We start from the raw sequence: 20,230 nt of genomic DNA, 5'->3' as shown, positions 1-20,230 counted from the left end.
GTTGAAAGTCTTCGTTTCTTGCCTGTAACCATGCTCGACATCCCACAAGTTAACATGAAGCCAAGCCAGAAGATCTCAGTATTCCGAAGTTCATGTCCGACAGAAAAAGAGAGAGAAAAGAAACATTATTCACAGAAGGTTGAGTTGAGAGCTTCGTATTTCCTCTGAAATAACAGTCTTGTTTCTGCGTGACATATTTTCATCCTCCGCAGCAAGACAACCACTTTCTGCAGCTGTTCTCGTGTCCGATTCTTCCTTTTTATGCGACGGGGATGGGCAGCCCAAAAAAGGGGTCGACTTTTCGTTTCCGGCATTTCTTCATCACCTCCTCGTCGCCAGCGGCGCGAAACGACGTCTCCTCCGTCTCGAACTCCTCGGCATCCGGGTTGCCATAGAAACCATTCGTTCCCGCCTTTGTGCAGTAGATCCACCTGCCCTGGCCCGGCTTCTTCAGACATCTGTGGTGACGTCACAAAAGTGCGGTCATTCATGATGATTATTATTTTACACGTCATTCTATTCAGCAGTTTACTGTCATCATGTTCATACCGTATTCATATTTTCATGCTTACTCTCCACCATGAAATAGTTTGTCTGCGTTATCCCACTTTCCTTTTATTATTTTCCCATTTACATATCTCTTCTGTTGTTCCAATAAATCAATTTTATTCATTACTCTGCTTGTATGTTTCATCACAGTATCAATAATGCATGTATTTCGATAATTTGATAATTTCAATAATTTTGAGAACAATTAAAGATGAGGCGTGTCAATGATTTATGACTTAGTTTGAACCGACGAAACTCTATTTACGAAATATACAACAACACCAACAAAACATGATCATGGTGATAGCCGATGTAAACAAATAAACAAAATCGCAATAACGTATACTGTCGTACTGAAATCCAATTATCACGCCAGTAAATAAATTTGACAAGGACCTGACTAAGAATATCCACTAATCATAGAAACATCCCTTATAAAATCCTGCTGGATGTCACTTTCCCAACATCCACTATAGTTAGAGGATAATGCGTAGAGGAATTCTATTTTGCTGTTATCATTTTCGTCTTACAGAGAAGATGACGGTTTTCTAGGGCCTTCGTTTCGCAACAGCATGTTCCACAAGGTTAGTGCCTCTTAATAGTTGATTCTATGAAGAGGGCCCTGCATGTCCCTCCACAAATGTTAGGACATGTTTACCCACCTGCAGTAATCGTCTCTCCCATCACCGTCTTCATCCTTCATGTACCACGTGTCCGTTTCCCCGACCTGGAAGTCAAGCCGAGACGAGTAGTTGTATTCCCCGTCCCCGCCGGCGAGGGCGCACACCAGTTGGTACCTATCCTCCTCTGGCTCGATCACGCTAGGAATGCGATAAAAAACATATTCATTACTATTACAATATAGCATTATATTTGTTTTTGTACGTTTGTTCGTTTCTATGAATGCATTGTCGTCAGCAACACAGCAGGAATTGTTACCAATCTGTCTCCAGATTACAGAAAAAACCAGATATTAACCCGTTGGGTGCCACATTTCTTTTCTACCCATAGGTAAATAAAAAGTATAATGTGAAATTTGTGCACAGTTGACTCAATGGCGCGGAAGGGATTAAAGGCGTATGTGACGTCACAAAGTGAACGCATTATAAAGCTGACGAACGTCAATTTTTCACTTCATCTTTGTTTTTGAAGATGCTCTATGTTTTATTCAGTTTGGTTTCCCAAATACTTGCATAAAACATACAATAGATATAAGATAAGAAAAGCGACAACCACATGAATGTACATCTTTAAGATAGAGTAGATTTTAAAGTTTTGATAAAGACAAGCGTGCTTCAGATTCGATATTTCAAAGCAGTATGCAATCTCCCCTTTGCTAGCTACAGGCTTCATGAAGACAACAGAAACATGTTTCAACATTCAAGGCATCCCAAAACTTTGAAATTAAGGGGATAGGACAGATTTCAAACAATATAAAATCTGAAGGCGTGTGATAAATCATGCCGCTTGGCAGTTTTCTGGGATTTAATGATAGCAAATTTCTCAGAATTAACTTGTAACTGTGTCACAGATATTGCTATCGAGTGGGACCAGCAGGTATAGATGGCTAATCCCCCATCGAAAATTCACACCTGTATTCATTTACCAGTCTACTTCCTTAGTCATTGCTCACGCATATTCATCATTCTATAGTCCCACTCTATAATGTGAACAAGCAGATGTAAATGCTTCAAATTAGTACATCTATAGATTTGACTTTAAACGTTCAAATTGAGATTTCTCTTTTGTGTCGACATATGAAGTTCTGAGTGTCTGAAAGTCTAAATAATTATATTGGGTCTGTCGCAGTGACTCTACCGGCAGTAGTCGTTGGCAGCGCCCTGTCCCTGCACGTCTGCCCAGCCCCTGAAGAGGTTTGCTATTCCGGTGTCAATAATGTCGTAGCGACGAAGTTTCAGCTCCACCAGCGGGGCAGGCTGGGTCCCGAGCTCTGATGCGTCCGCTGGAAAATGATCCCAAAAAAAGAAAGATTAATATTCTTCTGATGAAGAATCAGCTCAAATTATTTCAAGAAACAAAACCACTTCAAGTTCAATCAATTACGAAAGAATGAGCAAGAATTAAGAATAGAATTACGAATTAAAACAGGAAAGTTGCTTGTTTGTTTGTTTTTTGTTTTTTCACTCTAGATTTTCATGCTTTCATGCAACAATTATTGAATGCGGTAAATGTTCGTGTTGGGGCACTTTTTTGCTCTTACAGGCTTTGGCTTAGGTTTGTTTGCTTGGCTTTCTAGACTATTGCTTTGCTTTTTCTTTTCTTTTGCCGTTTTCAGACATTTTACCAAATCAATGAGTAATTTTCGGAGAAACTTACTCTACTTCTACAGAGCGAAAGAGAAGATAAGTATCTTTTGCCCCTCGTGAAAGTTTTGCGTTTTCATTTTTTCGTTATGCATTGGAAATCCATACTACTTTGAAGCAATACTATGTATGCGGGAACAATAATGTAAAGAGGGGGTGGGGGAACCCGTGAGCACTCAAAGAATTTTATAAAGTCGCAGGGCAGGGTAATAGCATAAAGTTTCTTGATCCTCACTTGCTTCTGGCAGCGACGTGGCTGTGGTGAAGTTGGACGATGGTGGCAGCATTGAAGTTGTAGGCATAATCGCGGTTGGCTCTGGAGAGAGGGAAACGGCAGGAATGGACAAAAATGACTTGGTGCCTTCCACTGATAAAAACCTGCGGTTAGTTACAATGTGCCGTGCATGTTAGCGTCACCCTGCAACCGGAGTTCACAATGCGCGCCTCAAAATTTGGAACAAGTGGATAGTGCGCACTTTGACTTTGATTTGATTTTTTATTTGTTTTGTTTTGCTTTGCTTTAGCTTTTCAAAGTAATGCAAGGGTATATAGGAACATTGCCTTTATTAGGGACATTATGCTTATATTAGTCATTTATTTTGAAATCTGACAACTTGAACTCCAAAGTAGCCAATGCAGTCACATTGATATGATGTCACTTTCTTACATTGTACAACTTGCACTCTGCTCCTCATCCATATTTTTTATGCTTGAAAAGGAAAACGAGTTTCTGTATTTCTTGAAAAAAAAGCAACAACATATTCTCCCTTTACTGTGATCTAGTAGGCCTATACGTCATTTTCTCACCCTGCTCACTTTGAAGACATCTTTAAAGCACACATCTTTCGAGGTGGGGAAAATCGAATACTTCACGCAAATTAAACCCCAATAGAAATCATTATGTTCCGTCTGTTAGTGTAAAAAGAATTTTACAAAATGAATAAGGCACACTTTTCTACATGACGTCAAGGTCACGTGACTACGACGGTTATTTTGAATGGCCCATGATAAGCCCTTCCCAACGGACATGATTTGCCTGATTTAGAGCTGATATCACTTCTTTCATGCAAAAGTGGCAGCAACAGTTTTCATATCAGCTGCTTTCTTTGCATAGTGCGCTTCTTTAAACAGGTAACAAAGGCAAAAAAAAAAAGATGATAATGATAGAAAAGAGCAGTAAAAAAGTACGGAAGTGATGGCTAGCTTATCTGATCTTTTAACACTTTGTTCAAGGGGGTGATGGATGGTAAGAAGATGAAGAAAAAAGAGCGCGTAGGAAAGAGAGAAGAAGCGAGAGGTGCAGGAGCTGGATTGGCATTGTGCAGGGGATTCAATGTGTGCCATTTTTATTTTGTTGTATCATTATTGGCAGCGGATTGGTATAATATCCACGCGTGCATTAAGAGCCAGCAATGCTATGCGCTGTGCTTTACAACATTTTACCACTATTAGTTTACCCCAATGCTTCCATAATTATTAAAGCACGATGTTTGACTGAATATCGTTTAACAATATTTCCCTCACCCTATTTCGCAAATCTAATATGTATCTGTATTTCATATAACAATTAAAAATGAACCTTGTTAATCCCACCCCTAAGTGGGGCCTATCATTTTTGTTGCGAGTGAGTACAGTATTGACACTCCCAGAAAGTCTGTCCGCTTTGTAGAACATATCCCGGAACAAAAACCAAACGTAATGAGAAAACAGCAAAATGTGTATGAAAACATGCTTTAGGAATGATTTAGCAGATCGTTTACCTCAGATTGATTAAAACTGCATGATTATACAGTGCACTCCCGTTATAACGAACACGGTTATAACGAAATGCCGGTTACAACGAAATAAAATTTAGGGCCGCAACATTATCAACTCTATGTATTTTTATTGTTTATTCATTCGGTTATAACGAAATTTCGTTATAACGAAAGAAAACTGCCGGTCCCGAGGACTTCGTTATAATGGGAGTCCACTGTACTCATCAATTTTCGTGCACTTACAATGATTAATTCACGATCAAATTAACGACCTACCCAACACATCTACCATCGCAGAAGAAGACGCTGTCAGCACGCCGTTGTCATAGATACACTTGTAGGCCCCGCCCATCTTGGGCGTCAAAATGGGTATGATGAGCGTGTTCTCGTTCAGGGAGAATCTTTTCAGGGTCGCGTTGATCGGAAGTCCGTTGCGGTACCACGTCAGATGTGGTTCCGGTTCACCGCTGGCGGCGCATGTCAGAATCAGATTTTCTCCAAGAATGACATTGGTGTCAGTAATGGAGGTCTCCATAGCCAATCGCGGCTCTGTAGATTGTACAGAGTAGCATTGTTAGTTATGTATGAATTAATATAAATCGATAATTCTATGGAATATGAAATATCATACGTATAATCAAATGATTTAATCATTAAAAGCTAAATAAAGCATGTCATTACAGGCGTTCAGATACATATTCAACAGCTACACACGCACACATATCAATATTCAAACTTTTATGTCTAATCACTTGTCTAGGAAAGTACATTTACTACATTATTCTCTGGAAAACAGGACTATCATGGTGGACAGCCATACTCCACATTTGTTTTCTTTAATGCGACCTATGCATATAACCGAAAATTTGATAATTGTTAGTAAGGCATCAAAATACTTTGTGAAATTGCTACTTCTTTACAGGTTTCAACGGACTGCCCAATTGCCCTTTTTTGATAATTTATGCCAGATGAAGAACTTCAGTACAATAATTTTGTGTAACATTTCACTACGTCTTGTCATGTCTTGGCCCGTTGCTAGAAACCTTGCATTTAAAGGCAACTCCAGAATGAATTAATTAAGAATGCATATTTTATTGACTGATGGTAATTTTGTATCTTTGGTTGTTGGGTTGTTGTTTTTGCTCTGTTTTTTTTTTTTTTTCGTTAGATTATCATATTTACTCTGTTTTTGTTAGTTTAATGCCTCTACTTTGTTTTGTTATTGTTGTCGTTTGTGATGGTACTTATTGTCATATTTTGGTGTCGTTGTCACTGCTGTTGTTGTTGTTGTTGTCGTTGTCGTTGTTGTCGTTGTCGTCGTCGTTGTTGTTGTTGTTGTTGTTGTTGTTGTTGTTGTTGTTGTTGTTGTTGTTGTTGTTGTTGTTAAGTCGTGATTACTCGCAGAGTTCTACGAACAGAGACTTCCCCGGCCGGAGTACTGCTGCTTACCTCTGATGGACAGGTACGCGCTTGCGCGGTCGAAGCCGTGTAGCGACGCGGCCATACAGGTGTATCTGCCTGTGTCGCGCACGTTAACGTGCGTAATGATCAGATCGGTCCCGTTGAACTTGTAGCGCATGTCACGGTCAAGGGGCGGCACGCCGATCGTGAAGCCGTCGACCAGCCAGCTCACTGTGGGGGCGGGATCTCCGCTGGCCCTGCATCGGAACCGCGTTGATTGGCCAATGTACACGGTGACGTTCTGAGGGCGTTCCACAACTCGGGGTAGCGCGTCAGAGGCTGTTCGAAACAGGCGAAGACGTAATAATGAAATGAACAAAAAGGGGCAACGTCAACATCGACACTTTTTTCTCCTCCCTATGAAGTCTACCAATCGTCTGTCTTGATGCGGATTGATTACCCTCCCTTCTCAAAGACAAATCTTGCCTTTCCTCTCTAATAGCCAACATCATTCTACCTTATAGCAGGGCTCGACAATAACGGTGGCCCGGTGGCCCGGGGCCACCAAAAATGAAAGTCGGGCCACCAAATTTCAAAAGGGCAAATTTGGTGGCCCGCCTCGGGCCACCAAAATTTTTTGAAAAGTGTCATTTATTTATGTTAAGATGTTGCAACCCATGTGCCTGTCAATGAATATCCATACTTAGTCTTACCATTCAGCAGTCAAATTTGTTTAAAGGATGGATGAAAAAGACTGAATGAGTGCCTGGGAGTGAGTGTTGCGAGTTTGTTGGGGTTTATTCATGAGTAGATATGTCCAGCTTCCAATTTTTGCTATGATAAAATGTAAATATTTGACTTATCCACACACACACAAAAAAGGAATTTTAATGTTTTTTATTGTTTTGGGGGGCCACCAAATTTTTCTCTCGGGCCACGAAAAAAATTTGAAATTGATGATTTTGGTGGCCCCATCGGGCCACTAAATAAAAAAGTTAGTGTGGCCTATAGGTTGAATAAATTGTTGTTTTAAAGGATAAATTCGGAATAGAAGTCTGGCTAGAAAGAGCACAATCAGCTTACTAGTTTGTATATTCAATATTTGAAAACTGTTTTGATAAAAAAAAAAAAAAAGAAACGAACATAGTACGTTATATCAACACCGCAAGTGCATGCATCGCTTGCTCAAAAAAGAAGATAATATCCCATGTAATTGACTTTGATCACAAATCTGAAAACTTACGCACGACGTTCAGCGCGGCATCGACAACGGTGTGGCCGACCTCGTTCGACGCCGAGCACGTGTAGGAGCCCGAGTCGGTGGGCAGAGCCGACGTGATATGGAAAGTCGTGCCGTTGTCAAGGAACGATGTGCGTGGGTCGCCAGGATGCAGCTGCGAGATCGACAATGACAAGGAAATGAGTAAAAAAGTGCGAAATCTATTTGTTAACGCTTCCTCCTATAAAGTCGAGATGTTTGTTTAATTCTATTAAGTATAACATTTTTGACTCAATCAAGTAAACCTCGATTTAGCTGCGTTAAGTGCAGAGACATGAAAATATACTAGGCCTACTTAATTGCGATCAGATTAGACATTACCATTCCACTGCAGACGGTAAGATGGAATGCTTAAATTTTTATTGATATTTTATATTGATCTCGACGAATAAATTTATTATGAAAATCTTATCACACAGACAGAATCTGGCTGCAAGAGGTCCACGCGAACGGTTACCTGTTCGCCATTCTTGTACCACGTTACTGTAAGAGGTTGTGACCCTCCCGCCTGGCACACGAAGTCTAGGGCGTGGCCCTCGTTCACAGTTTGGTTCAGCGGTAATCTCATGAAAAATGGCGGAACTACAATACGGAGAAAGATAACAGGTGATAAACGGGTAAAACTCAAGCGACAATATCACAACTGTAGACAAATTAAATATACTGATTAAGTCGAATTGTTCGTGTAAGTAGAGAAATAATAATATTATAAAATCGGCTTTACAATCTCTGCATTCTGATTGGTCAATTATCATGCACTGCTTTTTTTTTTTTTCTTTTTATGCACACTGAGTCTTGCGTGCGGTAAATTCCGAACGCATGGCCAAGCGTCCGGTAAGATCCGAATGCATGGCTCAAGCCATTTACGTGTATATAGCTTTGTAGATGTACCGGACGCATGGTGGGGAAAAGGTTGAATTTTATGAATTTATGGGCCCATTTTATAAAACGAAATACGCACAGGCCTATTTCGTGGATCGGCGAGAATTGGATACTCTCTTTTTACTTTACGTAAAACAGTTCCAAAGTTTAAGTCGCGGATCCAATTCTCACCGTTCCACTCTCTCCTGTATATCGTTTGTATAATAACACGAATTCGTAAAAAAAAAAATATAAAAAAAAACATTCGAATCTGTGGAACACGTGGGAAAGAAGTAGGAGTTCGTTAGAACAACATTGTTTGTATTGAAAGAGAAAGGAAGAATATTGACAGAGACGTAATCCGCGAGAAAAAAAAAGTGAAGAAAGATGACATTCATTCGCAGGCAAAACACACATACATACATAAACACGATGAAACTGGCGGTGAAGGGAAATCACAAAGATCAAAACAATTAAAGAAAATAAATGGGAAAAAATAAACCACAATGATATGGCGGGAAGAGTGTAAAAACGGCAGACATTCCAAGAAATCTCACTAAAACGAAACTGATGGTGATGATGGAAAACTTAGATCATCTAGGCCTCCAGCTTTACGTTGAAGGAAGAGAAAAACAATGGAATTAGGAAAGTCAACAACTATCCTGGAAAGACAATGTGAAAAAATGCAAAACAAAATAAAAAGAAGTGAAAATAAAGAAAAATGTAAACAGGTACAACAGGTTGAAGCCACGACAAATGCCTCGAATTAAAGAGCAAAACAAAAATCATATTAACAAAACAAACATGAAAACAAGTGGAAGACTCTGGCCAAAAAAAAAAATGTCAGGTGTTCGTTTGAACCGCAGGTGTTGAAACAGGTGGCCAGAGAAGACAGGAATTCAAGGAATACAGACATGATTGACCAGATGGTGAACACACACCCACCCACACACACACACACACACACACACACACACACACCTTACATATGCACAAATACACACACACAACCAAACGAACAGATGGGAGCTGGTTCAGAGAGGGGGCAGAATACAAAAGAAAAAAAATGATGTAGAGAAAACGAGACAGAGCAGCAAGTACAGACAAATATTGAAGCAAGTGGAAAAAAAAAAAAAAAACATGCAGCCACATTGATGAAAATAAAGCTGATGCAAGCTCGAAGCAGTAGGTAATAAACAGCATCCGATGAAGTCAGAATGAAATACCGAAAACGTGAAATCACATCTCTTTAATATTCACTTATGAAAGAAACTTTCTTTTCATTATTATTATTAGCCTTCTTTCTATCTCCTCGTCTTCGTCTTCTGTTGGCACAATTCTTCTCTCCTTCTCCTTCTCCTTCTCCTCATTTTTTTTTTCATTCTTTTCCCCCAGTGTGTCGTGTTCCAGTTCATGCATTTCTTGAATGTCAAACCAATGTAAAATTGATATCAGACTGTTTGTTCTTGAAACGATGTCAACACAACTTCGGAAATAGTTGAACTCACCTTTTACGTCGACGTCAATGTACCGCTTGTCGAGTCCGGCTTCGTTACGGCCGACGCAGGTAAATCTCATGCCGGTCTCGATGTCGTGGATGTCGTTGATCATGACGACAGCTTCAGTGCCGTTCACCCTGTCGAATAGGGGATCGAACAATTAGTTGATGTTAGTATCAAAACTGCAGACACTGCCATCCTAACTGATTGCAAAGATGTGTCATTAATGATTTTCGTGTTTTTATATTGCACCACAGTGTAAGAGTAAATGAATGAAATGAAACAAACTCATCGAAACGGCACGACGCGCCAAGGCTTTTAGTCTAACAAGTCACAAGTAACAAGAATGCTCAAGGTCTTACATCCCTTTTGGCCAAGAAGTATAAGAGAGTATCTAGAAGACTTTATCGGAGAACAGGGCCAACATTGAGCAGGTTATCCTGGGTAACATCAGATCAAGGAAGCATCCCTTTTTGATCAGACCATGAATTATCAACAATATTGTGCGCGTATTGCAGCTATGAAATGAACAAAGGAATTCCTTGAATGGAGACTAACCTCTGAGAGACATACTGTCCGTCCTCTCTCTCCCAGTACACCTTGGGTGGGGGAAATCCCATGTACTCACACCTTAGCTCCAGCGTCTCGCCCTGGACGATGGTGGCGTCCACGGGGAATTTTACGATCTTTGGCGGAACTTGAGATGAAAATGGAGAAACAATCCATACTTTGACAATGATGTCATTTCCGTGATGATATGATACCATCTCCAACATTTTCAAAATGCTTTTGTGTCTTTTTTTTTACTTTATCAATGGTATAACCATAAATTTCACTTATCACATATTGTGACATCGATATATCTATATATGCACTTATAGCTTGTGTTGATATATATATATATATATATATATATATATATATATATATATATATATATATATTATACATATATGTAATATATACATGTTTTTGTTGGAGATGGAAAATGAATGAATGAATGAACGAATGAATGATTGAATTAATTAATTAATATTTTAACTCCATTCTCGTAAACTGTAAAATGTTCAAACACTGACAATGGAAGTGCCCTTTATGTATTTTCCTGAATGATCCTCCTAAATGATGGCATCGAATTTAATGATATCAACACACACTCATTAAGATTATGTATAAGGAGGTTAGAAACTGTAGAGCGATATAAATGATATCAGTTCAAACGTAATGAAACCTTTGAGAGCGATAAGGCCTATGTTTTTGCGCTGAAGACCTTTTCTTCTTCTTCTTCTTCTTCTTCTTCTTCTTCTTCTTCTTCTTCTTCTCTTTGCTTGTCAGCTGAAGAAACCCGGAAGTGGCGCCGGCTTTGGACTAGGTACCCATCTACATAAGATAGATATGATCGGCCCATTCCAAAATACACTTACTATACTTTCGCTACGTACACTGAATCGTGAATGACTGCATCTATACAAAACAAAGCGTGCGCAATAAGCTCCGTGATCTTCTTTGATTTACAGTTAATTTGCTGTACATAGTTGACCTTCGTACACAAGATGGCGCCCTACTGAACGATGGGTTTATGTACTATATAGTATGTCAAGAGTAAGATTTGATGACAAGGGATGCACTTGACAGAGCGGAGTAAGAGAAGCGAGAACAAGGAAGACTAACACCAGTTAACTCTGTCATCACCGCTGGCAACTACACTTCATTAAATGTGCACTGAAGTTTAGAACTCTGGTACTGAGAGGCTTATAGTGCGAGGGTGAGGTATTACCTAGCACCGTGACGCTGGCCACGCTTTCCTCCACACCGGCGTTGTTCTCCGCAACGCACATGTAGAGCCCGGCGTCCGCTGGCGCTACGTCCGAAATGATGAGAATAGCGCCATCTTCGGAGTATTCCTCAGTGAGGATTCTGCAGATGAGGTGTACATAATCATCATTCTTGTCACTTATTATCTAGAGATTATATTTTCACGATTGTCATATTCTGTTGCAGTGTGACATGCATTATATCCTGATAGCTGGTTACGAAAGCGCGTGCATTTCAGTGAGTTGTACACAAAGTTGCAGTAGCTTTTTGTTTGAACTTCAAAAATCTCATCGCCATGTGTTTGAGCCATGTTTGTTGCTAATAATTTATCAGAGCGCTGGACTCAAAATGGTCTAATCACAGAATGGTGGTATTGTACTGCTTGGAAAGGAGTTTCTTTTTGATGATGGAAATAGATAAACTATTGAATTGAATTGAATTGAAAAAAAAAGGAAAAGAATCACACACAGTTGTCATTAAAGTCATATCTATTGATATTCGCTAACTAAACTCAAATCGAAATATCATAGTTTATCTCTATTGTTGTCATTAGATATAAAAGTAATGTACGCATGTATGCTAATGTGGAATTGCGTGCACACACAAACACATACTGCACATGTCAAGTGTGAATACATATTGTATTTTTACATTATTTTAGTATAGATATATATTATCATTATCAATTCCTATATTTATCTATCACTTATGTGTTTAATTTATTCATTTATTCGGTTATTATCTATAGGCCCTATATTAACTTACCTATATTTACCCCTTTTTTATCCATTTATTAATTTATTTATCATGATACTGTGATAGAGGTATAGAAAGAGATAAACGAAAATTCAAATACTGCAGATACCTCAGATGCCGAAATTGGACTTTGATTCACTTTATCTCCCTCTCCTTCTCTTTCTCTGCATTTTGTTACAACATTTCACTATAAAAGACATTCACATACACACACGCGCGCACACGCACATACACACACATTAAGCATCTATGCCGGAAACCGAGGACCTGTTTTACCCATAAGAATTTTACCACATAACCGAGGACCTGTGTGTGTAGTAGGACTCTTGTCAACCGAGGACTCATTCGTATATTACCATCCAACCGAGGACTTATTACAATAATGCTCATCGAGGACCTACAAACATGTACCCCTACATGCAAAAGCATGCAAAAGCAGACCGTTGGGGATGGCCTGCGTACCGAGGATGTCCTCGGTTCTCTGTGTGTCCTCGGTTTAGATGTAAAGTTCGTATGTGTGTCCTCATTTTACACCTTGGGTAAGTGCACACAAACACACACACAGACACATAAGCAAGCATGATGTATTATGTCTGAAAATAATGTAGAAAGGGATCCTCACTTCTCCTCCGGCATGGGACCGTCGATACGCCGCCACGAGTACTCCACGGCGCCAGAGGCGAAGCAGTTGAGGGTGACGGTGTCGCCCTCGAACACCGTTTGGTCCACGGGCTGCTCGACCACGCGGGGGAGGGGCTGGGGCGTGGTCGCCACGTTGGTCGTGATCTCCAGAGAGGTGCTCAACATCCCCGGAGCGATCGTGCTCTCTGAATAGATGAGGGTGTGCAAAAAGTAGGCAGTTGTTTTTAGATGACGATGGTGGTGATAGCATTGAACATAGTAGTGAAGATAAAAAAGTGATGGTAAGAAACATAGTATGGGTTCTCTTTCTAGTACAGTAGCAACAAATTGGTTATGCAAACAATAGTCATGAAATGAATCACGAAGCTGATAAAAACTTAGTTCTGGCAATAAATATTGTAACAATGACGTCATTATTCATTACTATAATATTGTTAAAATGACCTACTTTAAGAAAAATAAAAATATAAACTTGACAAAGAAAGGACATTGCTTTGTAAGAGTCTCTTTAATACTGGCACAGTTACAACTCACGCAGATGTTTTTGATAACAAAAGTTTTCTGCTTTATGCGCTGCATTGGTAGCGTTAATGAAACATTCAGGCACGCAAACAGTGGAATTATCGCATATGATGATAATAGTAAGGTTTTCAAAGAAAGTGCTAACATCGAATAACGAATACATCATACCTTGACCACAGGTACGCACGCACTCCTCCTTGCTCACGAACCGGTTCTTGTTGCCAAGGCAACCGCCGTAGGTGAACGTCTGGCAAGTCTTGGCACGAGTGTCGTAGTACCAGTACGGATAGTACGTGCTGCACGGCCCGATCTCCTTGTGCATCTTGCAGAACGCTGTTCAAGAGGGGAAAAAACAGAAAAAGAACTCAATGAATCGTGATGTCTATAGACTGCATGGACTAAAATGACAACAGGATACAGACGTGCTAACTCATCAGATGTGACTAGTTTGTCCTCTTTTCTTTCTACTTTATTAAGTATCATGATTATCTAAACACCGTTCTAATCTGTCACCTCATTCTTAATTACATAATAGTAAGTACAACATCTTTGTTGTTGTTGTTGCTTTTTTGCTTAACCATCAGGTAACGTTGAGTGGTACATACGGACACTATCATGAAGAAGTAGACTCGATAAAAAAGTTAGTTCGTGTACAAGTAGTTTTCAATGGAAAGAGTTAAGATTAAGAAAACTTTCATCACAATCAGGAAAGCATACAAAGATGGCTGTCTATGGATATGTGACTTCATCGACCTAAAGCTACGGTCACAAATGTTCGTGCGAACGACGCATTCGTACGAATCTCCCTGTCCATACGAATTCAGGAGTTCGTAGAAGTTCGTAGAAATTCGTACGAACGCCGTCTAATTCGCAAGAACAACTTAGGATTTTCTTCAGAAACGAAATGATTTTCGGTTATATAATAGCCTCAGAGTTCGTACGTTTTTCGCAAGAATGCCTTGAGTTCTCATTCCGTCCTACTCACGGGCATCTTACGACTTTTGTTTTCACAAGATATTCGTGCGTGCAGCTCACAGCATTCTCAAGTCATTCGTAAGAATTAAGATCTTACGAATTTTTGTATATGTTGTCCTGTTGAAAAAAAAAAACAACAACAAAATGACAAAACGCAGCAATGTAATGTCGACAATTATGACTGTTGTTAGTCCCGTATTTTTTTTTCCTCGTCGAACACCATGAACAGAATGAGGATTAGAACTTCGTGTATTTGGCTTGATATTCCTAATACCCAACAGTTGCATAAACTGTACGTAGTCCTTACGAGTAGCTTACGAAAGTCTTATGAAGGCTATGAGTTGTTCGTATGAACGTCGTACGAATCTCCTTTCACAAGGCTTTATTACGAACGCCGTAAGAATCTTAAGTCAACAAATAAAGGCGTTCTTATGATCATCTTTAAGAATTTGAGGCTTCAAGAATTGTCTTGCCGCCTTTAATTCTTCAGGCATTAAGTGTTCTGAAACCCTACTTGATATTGGGGGTTTTTTTTCTACCTTCCTTTTTCAAGGTTTCCTGTTGCAAGCCAAATGGAACACAAGCATTCATATGGAAATCTGTGTACATATTACCGTCGAATATTGAGCCTGAATTTCTAGCCTTTGGTATGAATTCCATGCATTTTCTTTAATCTAGGCTAATCCAGCGGACAGCAGAAAAGGACCTGGAAGTCTCCAATGAATCGTATTCAACAGAGACCTTTATTCAGTAGACATTCCTGTAATGACACTCTGCATTTCAAATATTTCTGAATTCATATTCCGTCTCTTTGCGGAGGGACTTCGTGTTTAAAACTTTCCATTGCGAATGATTTCCCACCGAAAAAGCCAAAGGATTGTGAGTTTTAAGTGCTTTGACAATAGGCACGTCTCGTTGGTTTTGGAGGCGATAACGTTACAGTTGTCGTCCCACGTGGCACAGTGTGTTTTCTTCAGTGACTGACGGTTCGCCACCTGAGAAAAGCGCGGGTCTTTGGTCCCAGCCTGCCACAATCGTGTCAATCAAGTTGAGCTCAATAGCACACGGGTATCCCAAGAGAACGGTCTATCAACAGTAACGTTATTTCTTCTCTGAATCTTTGATTTGGAGAGTGAGAGAGAGAGAGAGAAGGCCAGCACGTGTGAATTACCAGCTTATTCAGTCCCATTGCAACAAGGCCAGGCGGACTCAGTATAACACTGATAGAAGCTACAGCACCCCATCAACGTCTTACAATGAATCACTCCACATTGCCAACGTCTTTCCATCGTATGATGTTCTCAGTGTGGGTGGCGTCACACTGTACGTCCCGAATAAGTTGACACATGATGGCAAATGGAATACTTGTATGAAATTTTTAATTTCGTGCGAAGTTAGACCCGAACATTCTCAAAAGCCAATCAACAGCCGAATCAAGTACGGAAGGTCACAGGGTGGCACCCGAACCAGACCACCGTTCACGGAGTTTGCCGCTGGAACTTGACAAACATCACCGGCGGTCGTACGTTGGTTGGAGATATCCTGAACCTTCAACCTGGAATGAGTATATACTCCAAAAAGCGAAGACGCGCTGTCGTGGAAGAGGGCCGTGTTGTACAGAGTGCTGCAGCAGATGCATGTAGGTGCAAGTGCTTAGTGAAGGGGTACCTCTCGGTACAGCACTACACTTGAGGGTAGTCCAATGACAGGTAGGGCTGCACCTCTCAAGGTCATTGAAGTACCCGATATTTACTACTTTGGCTGGGAGAGTCACAGTGTTCCAGATTCTTATGGTTTGGGAGCAAAAACTGTAAAGATGGCAGTTGGTGGTATGACAGGTTGTGGTCCCGTGTGTTGTTCTGTGCTACGCTGATTTACCCTGGCATAGCTATATTGACAAAACCATAATGGATCGTGTAGAACATCTCGCACTGATGGAAGAGGCGACGATGTTGTAGAGTATCCCAGCAAAGATAACAGAGCACATAGCTGACACTAGATTCCCTCGAGTAGTGTCACGGAACACAAACCCGGCTGCTTGGTGCTGAATATTTTCTAGGATCAGACAGTCCGTCTGGGGGATGTGAATACCAGGTGCAGGGTGCATACGCAAGCTATGAGGTCTGACAAGTTGAAAGTATGCTGTCACCTTCACCTTCTTGTCTCGTGTCTCTCGACTTCTCCGCATGATACCAAGGGTTAGAAGTGCCTAAGGCTGGGTTTTCTGGATGTGTGCACCCTAGCTTAAGTCGATGGTGATCGTGCCATCTATACGTACTTACAGGATTTTGTCTTCGATACCCCTTGCCCATGCATGATATACGAGCATATCATTTGTTTCCGTTTAAGGATCATGATATGTACATCAGTCTCTCTGTTTACAAGTAATAAGCATGAATACCTTGAACTTTTGAAAGACTTGTATTGACTTGTTTCGTCATTTGCAAATGACCCAGAGATCACATCTTTATTAGGAGGATTGCTCGTGATCATCTGGAGAAACACTTATATCCCTGACTGTAAGCTGAGCAATTTAAGACTGCGATTATACCTTTAATTCAGACAGTAATTACCGAGAGCATCCATCCAATCAAAAAGTTGGAGCATAAGCACGAAATACAAGGGAAGATTGGCCCTTTTCTCCTTCCAGGCGTTGAATGCACATTGGCTACTCTACTTGAATACGGACACTCCTGCGACCGAGAGTTCGACCAGAGAAGATAATTCATCGTTCTCGACTTTGGGTTCGAGAAGGGCAGGTCCAAGATCTCGTGGCCTAGACCTCTTGGGTCTTCTCGATATCACGGGTCGGAGGAGAAAGCGAAATCCAACATCACACCTTCTCAAATTTTCGGGTTCGAGAAGACAAGAAGACAGAATCTGGTTGTCATATCCAGCCTTCTCTATACTTCTCGAAGACGAGGAGTTGACAAGACGACGTCCCACATTATACCCTTCCATACTTGAATGGCAGTTATTTATATGAGACAGCAGTTCCCCCATTATCCAACACTGATTTGCCTTTGAGACGGCAGTTACAATCTTGCCCCCATACTTAAGGAACACTGCCATTCGGGGGCTGTGTCTACAAGTGGTTACTCTGATGCCAGATGAGGTCTTCAACAATCTTCGAGACAATAACTATCAAGCCATTGAGCAGTGGAATACCTTTGAGAAAGGAATTCTCGGAAACATTTTGCAACAAAGGTAGTTGCAACCGAAATACTGTCGGTCCGGACAGAAGTTCAGGGATCCCAACACAAGCAGAATCGGTTCTCTTTAAATTACTCCTTCCTTCAGTCGTCAATTATTCGGAATTGATCTTATTGAGATCGATAACTAGCGATGTCGTTGATCATATCTATTAACGCATCGTCATCACAGACTTCAGATTATCAACAGAGTGTCAGACTTCATGACAGAGATCTTTGCCAGATTAAACACACACACACACACACACACACACAATAAAACGATAGTATGTATCAAATCATCTTCAAATTTGCTCTAGGCAAACATCGAAGTACGTCCCGTTCTTTAATATGCAGCGACTTGCTGCATAAGAATAAAATTCCTTTACAGTGCGCGCCCAGATAAGGCGGTTTGCAAAGTAACATCACGAACATAATAAGCATAAATCTAACCAAAAAGTAGTATCAGTGACCTGGTATGACCTTAACTCGAGTGTTTCGTATGTTGGCTGCTTCTTGCAAACATTTCCAACAATTGACGACATCTCTGGCTGTTACTGATTTTTTGGTATAGGCGCATCTCTTAGCTCTGTTCCACATGCTTGAGACATAAGCTCTTAGCGATGCTACTGCGTCTCCACATCCGTAAAGGTACCACGCGGGATTGGAACTTAAAGTCCCCGCGTTTTTAGTATCTTAGTCTCTCTCCCTTCTGTTTACCACAGTGTTTCCACTACTGTTTATGCGAGTATTATTTCCGACCTTCCAGCTTGTCGGCCCTAAACATCTATTAGCTACAAAAAAATGACACTGACACATAAAAAAAGTATGCCGTCGTCGGCTGCTATTTTTTTTTTCTTTCACAATATGGATCTATACAGTTAAAATGATCATTCATTACTTTTTAAACCAACAGATCATAGTGAGATCCTTGACATTGTACATTCATTAAAATCAAGTTATACAAGTGGTCATGATGAAATGAGCACGTTATTTCTTTTCAAACAAATTGTTGTTAGTATAATGACACCTTTAGTACATATTTGTAACTTGTCGCTCTCAACTGGGATATTTCCGAACACATGTAAAATTGCAAAAGTTATTCCAATATACAAAAAAAATGACTCCTCTCTTGTCTCTCATCAGTGCCCATTACCGTCCTATTATCATTCTTCCTAGTCTTTCCAAAGTAATAAGAAGGTTTGTTTATGACAGACTGTATGATTTTTTGATACAAAATGTTATGAAATGGAATGACTGCTCTTATTACCTGACCGGTGCCTACAGGGAACTGCAAAGCAAACATGCTGATTTGTAACTGGACTCGCACTGTTGTCTCCTTATATCTATTACGGGCCATCAACGATAGCCAGACTGCTAGTTCCGGCAGCCTACTCTGGCGCCCCACCACCAGACGAGGTAGCTCGTTTCACAAAATGATGCCAAACTTGAACTTCCGGTGCAAAGGTCACAACAAAGACGCCGCCTGTCATACCCAGTGGACTCTTTGTCAAGGTTATGTAATCACGCCCCTTCGCCTTTACCATACGTAACGTTGGGCACCATTCGACAGCTTGGAATTGACCGTCAATCTCGGAGGCAAAAACGCAACAACAGAGGTAAAAGAGGGGGCAGACGACTTCGAAGGAATAGATACCAACGGTAATCGGACATCGGATGACATCGGCCGACTCGTCACCTCTTGCGAATAGGAAGCGAACTGCCACAAAGAAATAGAACCTTGATATGTGTACCGCTTGCGTAAACTCCATTGGTAAGAGCATTACCCGAGTTTCCTACATTTCTTTTGGCGAACTCGCTGTCGCTCAATAACAAATTTGATTAGTTCTTCACCTATGTTTGAACTTATGACATCGACATCACAGCAGTCACAGAAACCTGTTTTCGTTCCGACCTACCAGACGATTACATCATGTTGCAGTATTGCGATGTGTTCGTGAATTTAATCGAGATCGCACCGCCGGGGAGGGGGAGTAGCGTGGTAAGCAAAGCAATCACTGAACTCACAACCGGTTTCAGACATCATCGTTCCTGATGAACGAGAAGTCGTATGGCTGAAAGTCTTCCCAGAACGACTTCCAAGATCCGTTTCAATCGTTGTAGTGGCGGCCATTTATCACCCACCCAACGCGGCCACAGCCGACAACCTGATCGATCATCTCCTTGAATCGATGGACCTCATTTCGTCTGAGCACCCAAATGCTGGCTTTATCCTACTTGGGGACTTCAGTGAGATCATGCGTGAATTCGGTCAGAAGCTGAGTGACTGTGATTGGTCTCATGTTTAAGATGCTACTGATGTTGACGCTAAATGTGAGACATTCTATTCAACCCTGGCCTCCTGCCGCTGATTGACACATACTTCCCCACACGTACCACAAGAACGCATGACAATGACAAACCTTGGATCACGCCTAAAATCAAATCTCTAATCAAGCAACGTCAGAGGGCATTTGTCGCTGGTAAAACAGCACGCTGGAGGCAGTTGAGGAACAAGTTAACCCGATGCATAGCCTCTGCAAAGTCTTCATTTTATGTGGACCGCGTACAAAAAAAAAAATAAATAAAAATTAAAAAAATAAGGAGACAAACCCCTCCCGTGGCATAGAAGTAGAAAATCTATGACTGGAATAACAAC

At 40.8% G+C, this 20,230-nt stretch overlaps 1 protein-coding gene across 1 annotated transcript in view; it reads right to left on the bottom strand.

Annotated features, from left to right (window-relative positions):
* Positions 1-259: 259 nt before the first annotated feature.
* Positions 260-20,230, bottom strand: part of LOC140235843 (roundabout homolog 2-like) — a 45,685-nt gene continuing 25,714 nt past the window's right edge. The window contains exons 2-14 of the mRNA XM_072315841.1: positions 13,574-13,738; positions 12,864-13,068; positions 11,448-11,587; positions 10,229-10,367; positions 9,680-9,807; positions 7,768-7,892; positions 7,275-7,425; positions 6,080-6,370; positions 4,907-5,179; positions 3,088-3,189; positions 2,368-2,512; positions 1,212-1,370; positions 260-458 (exon numbers count right to left, since the gene is read on the bottom strand). Of these exons, the coding sequence (XP_072171942.1) occupies positions 260-458; positions 1,212-1,370; positions 2,368-2,512; positions 3,088-3,189; positions 4,907-5,179; positions 6,080-6,370; positions 7,275-7,425; positions 7,768-7,892; positions 9,680-9,807; positions 10,229-10,367; positions 11,448-11,587; positions 12,864-13,068; positions 13,574-13,738 (2,222 nt within the window). The remainder of the gene's footprint in view (positions 459-1,211; positions 1,371-2,367; positions 2,513-3,087; positions 3,190-4,906; positions 5,180-6,079; positions 6,371-7,274; positions 7,426-7,767; positions 7,893-9,679; positions 9,808-10,228; positions 10,368-11,447; positions 11,588-12,863; positions 13,069-13,573; positions 13,739-20,230) is intronic.

The sequence above is a fragment of the Diadema setosum genome, chromosome 12, assembly GCF_964275005.1.
Source record: "Diadema setosum chromosome 12, eeDiaSeto1, whole genome shotgun sequence".
In the NCBI taxonomy this organism is placed as follows: Eukaryota; Metazoa; Echinodermata; class Echinoidea; order Diadematoida; family Diadematidae; genus Diadema; species Diadema setosum.
Note: the sequence above shows the minus strand (reverse complement) of the source record. Positions and strands in the feature narration are given on the sequence as shown.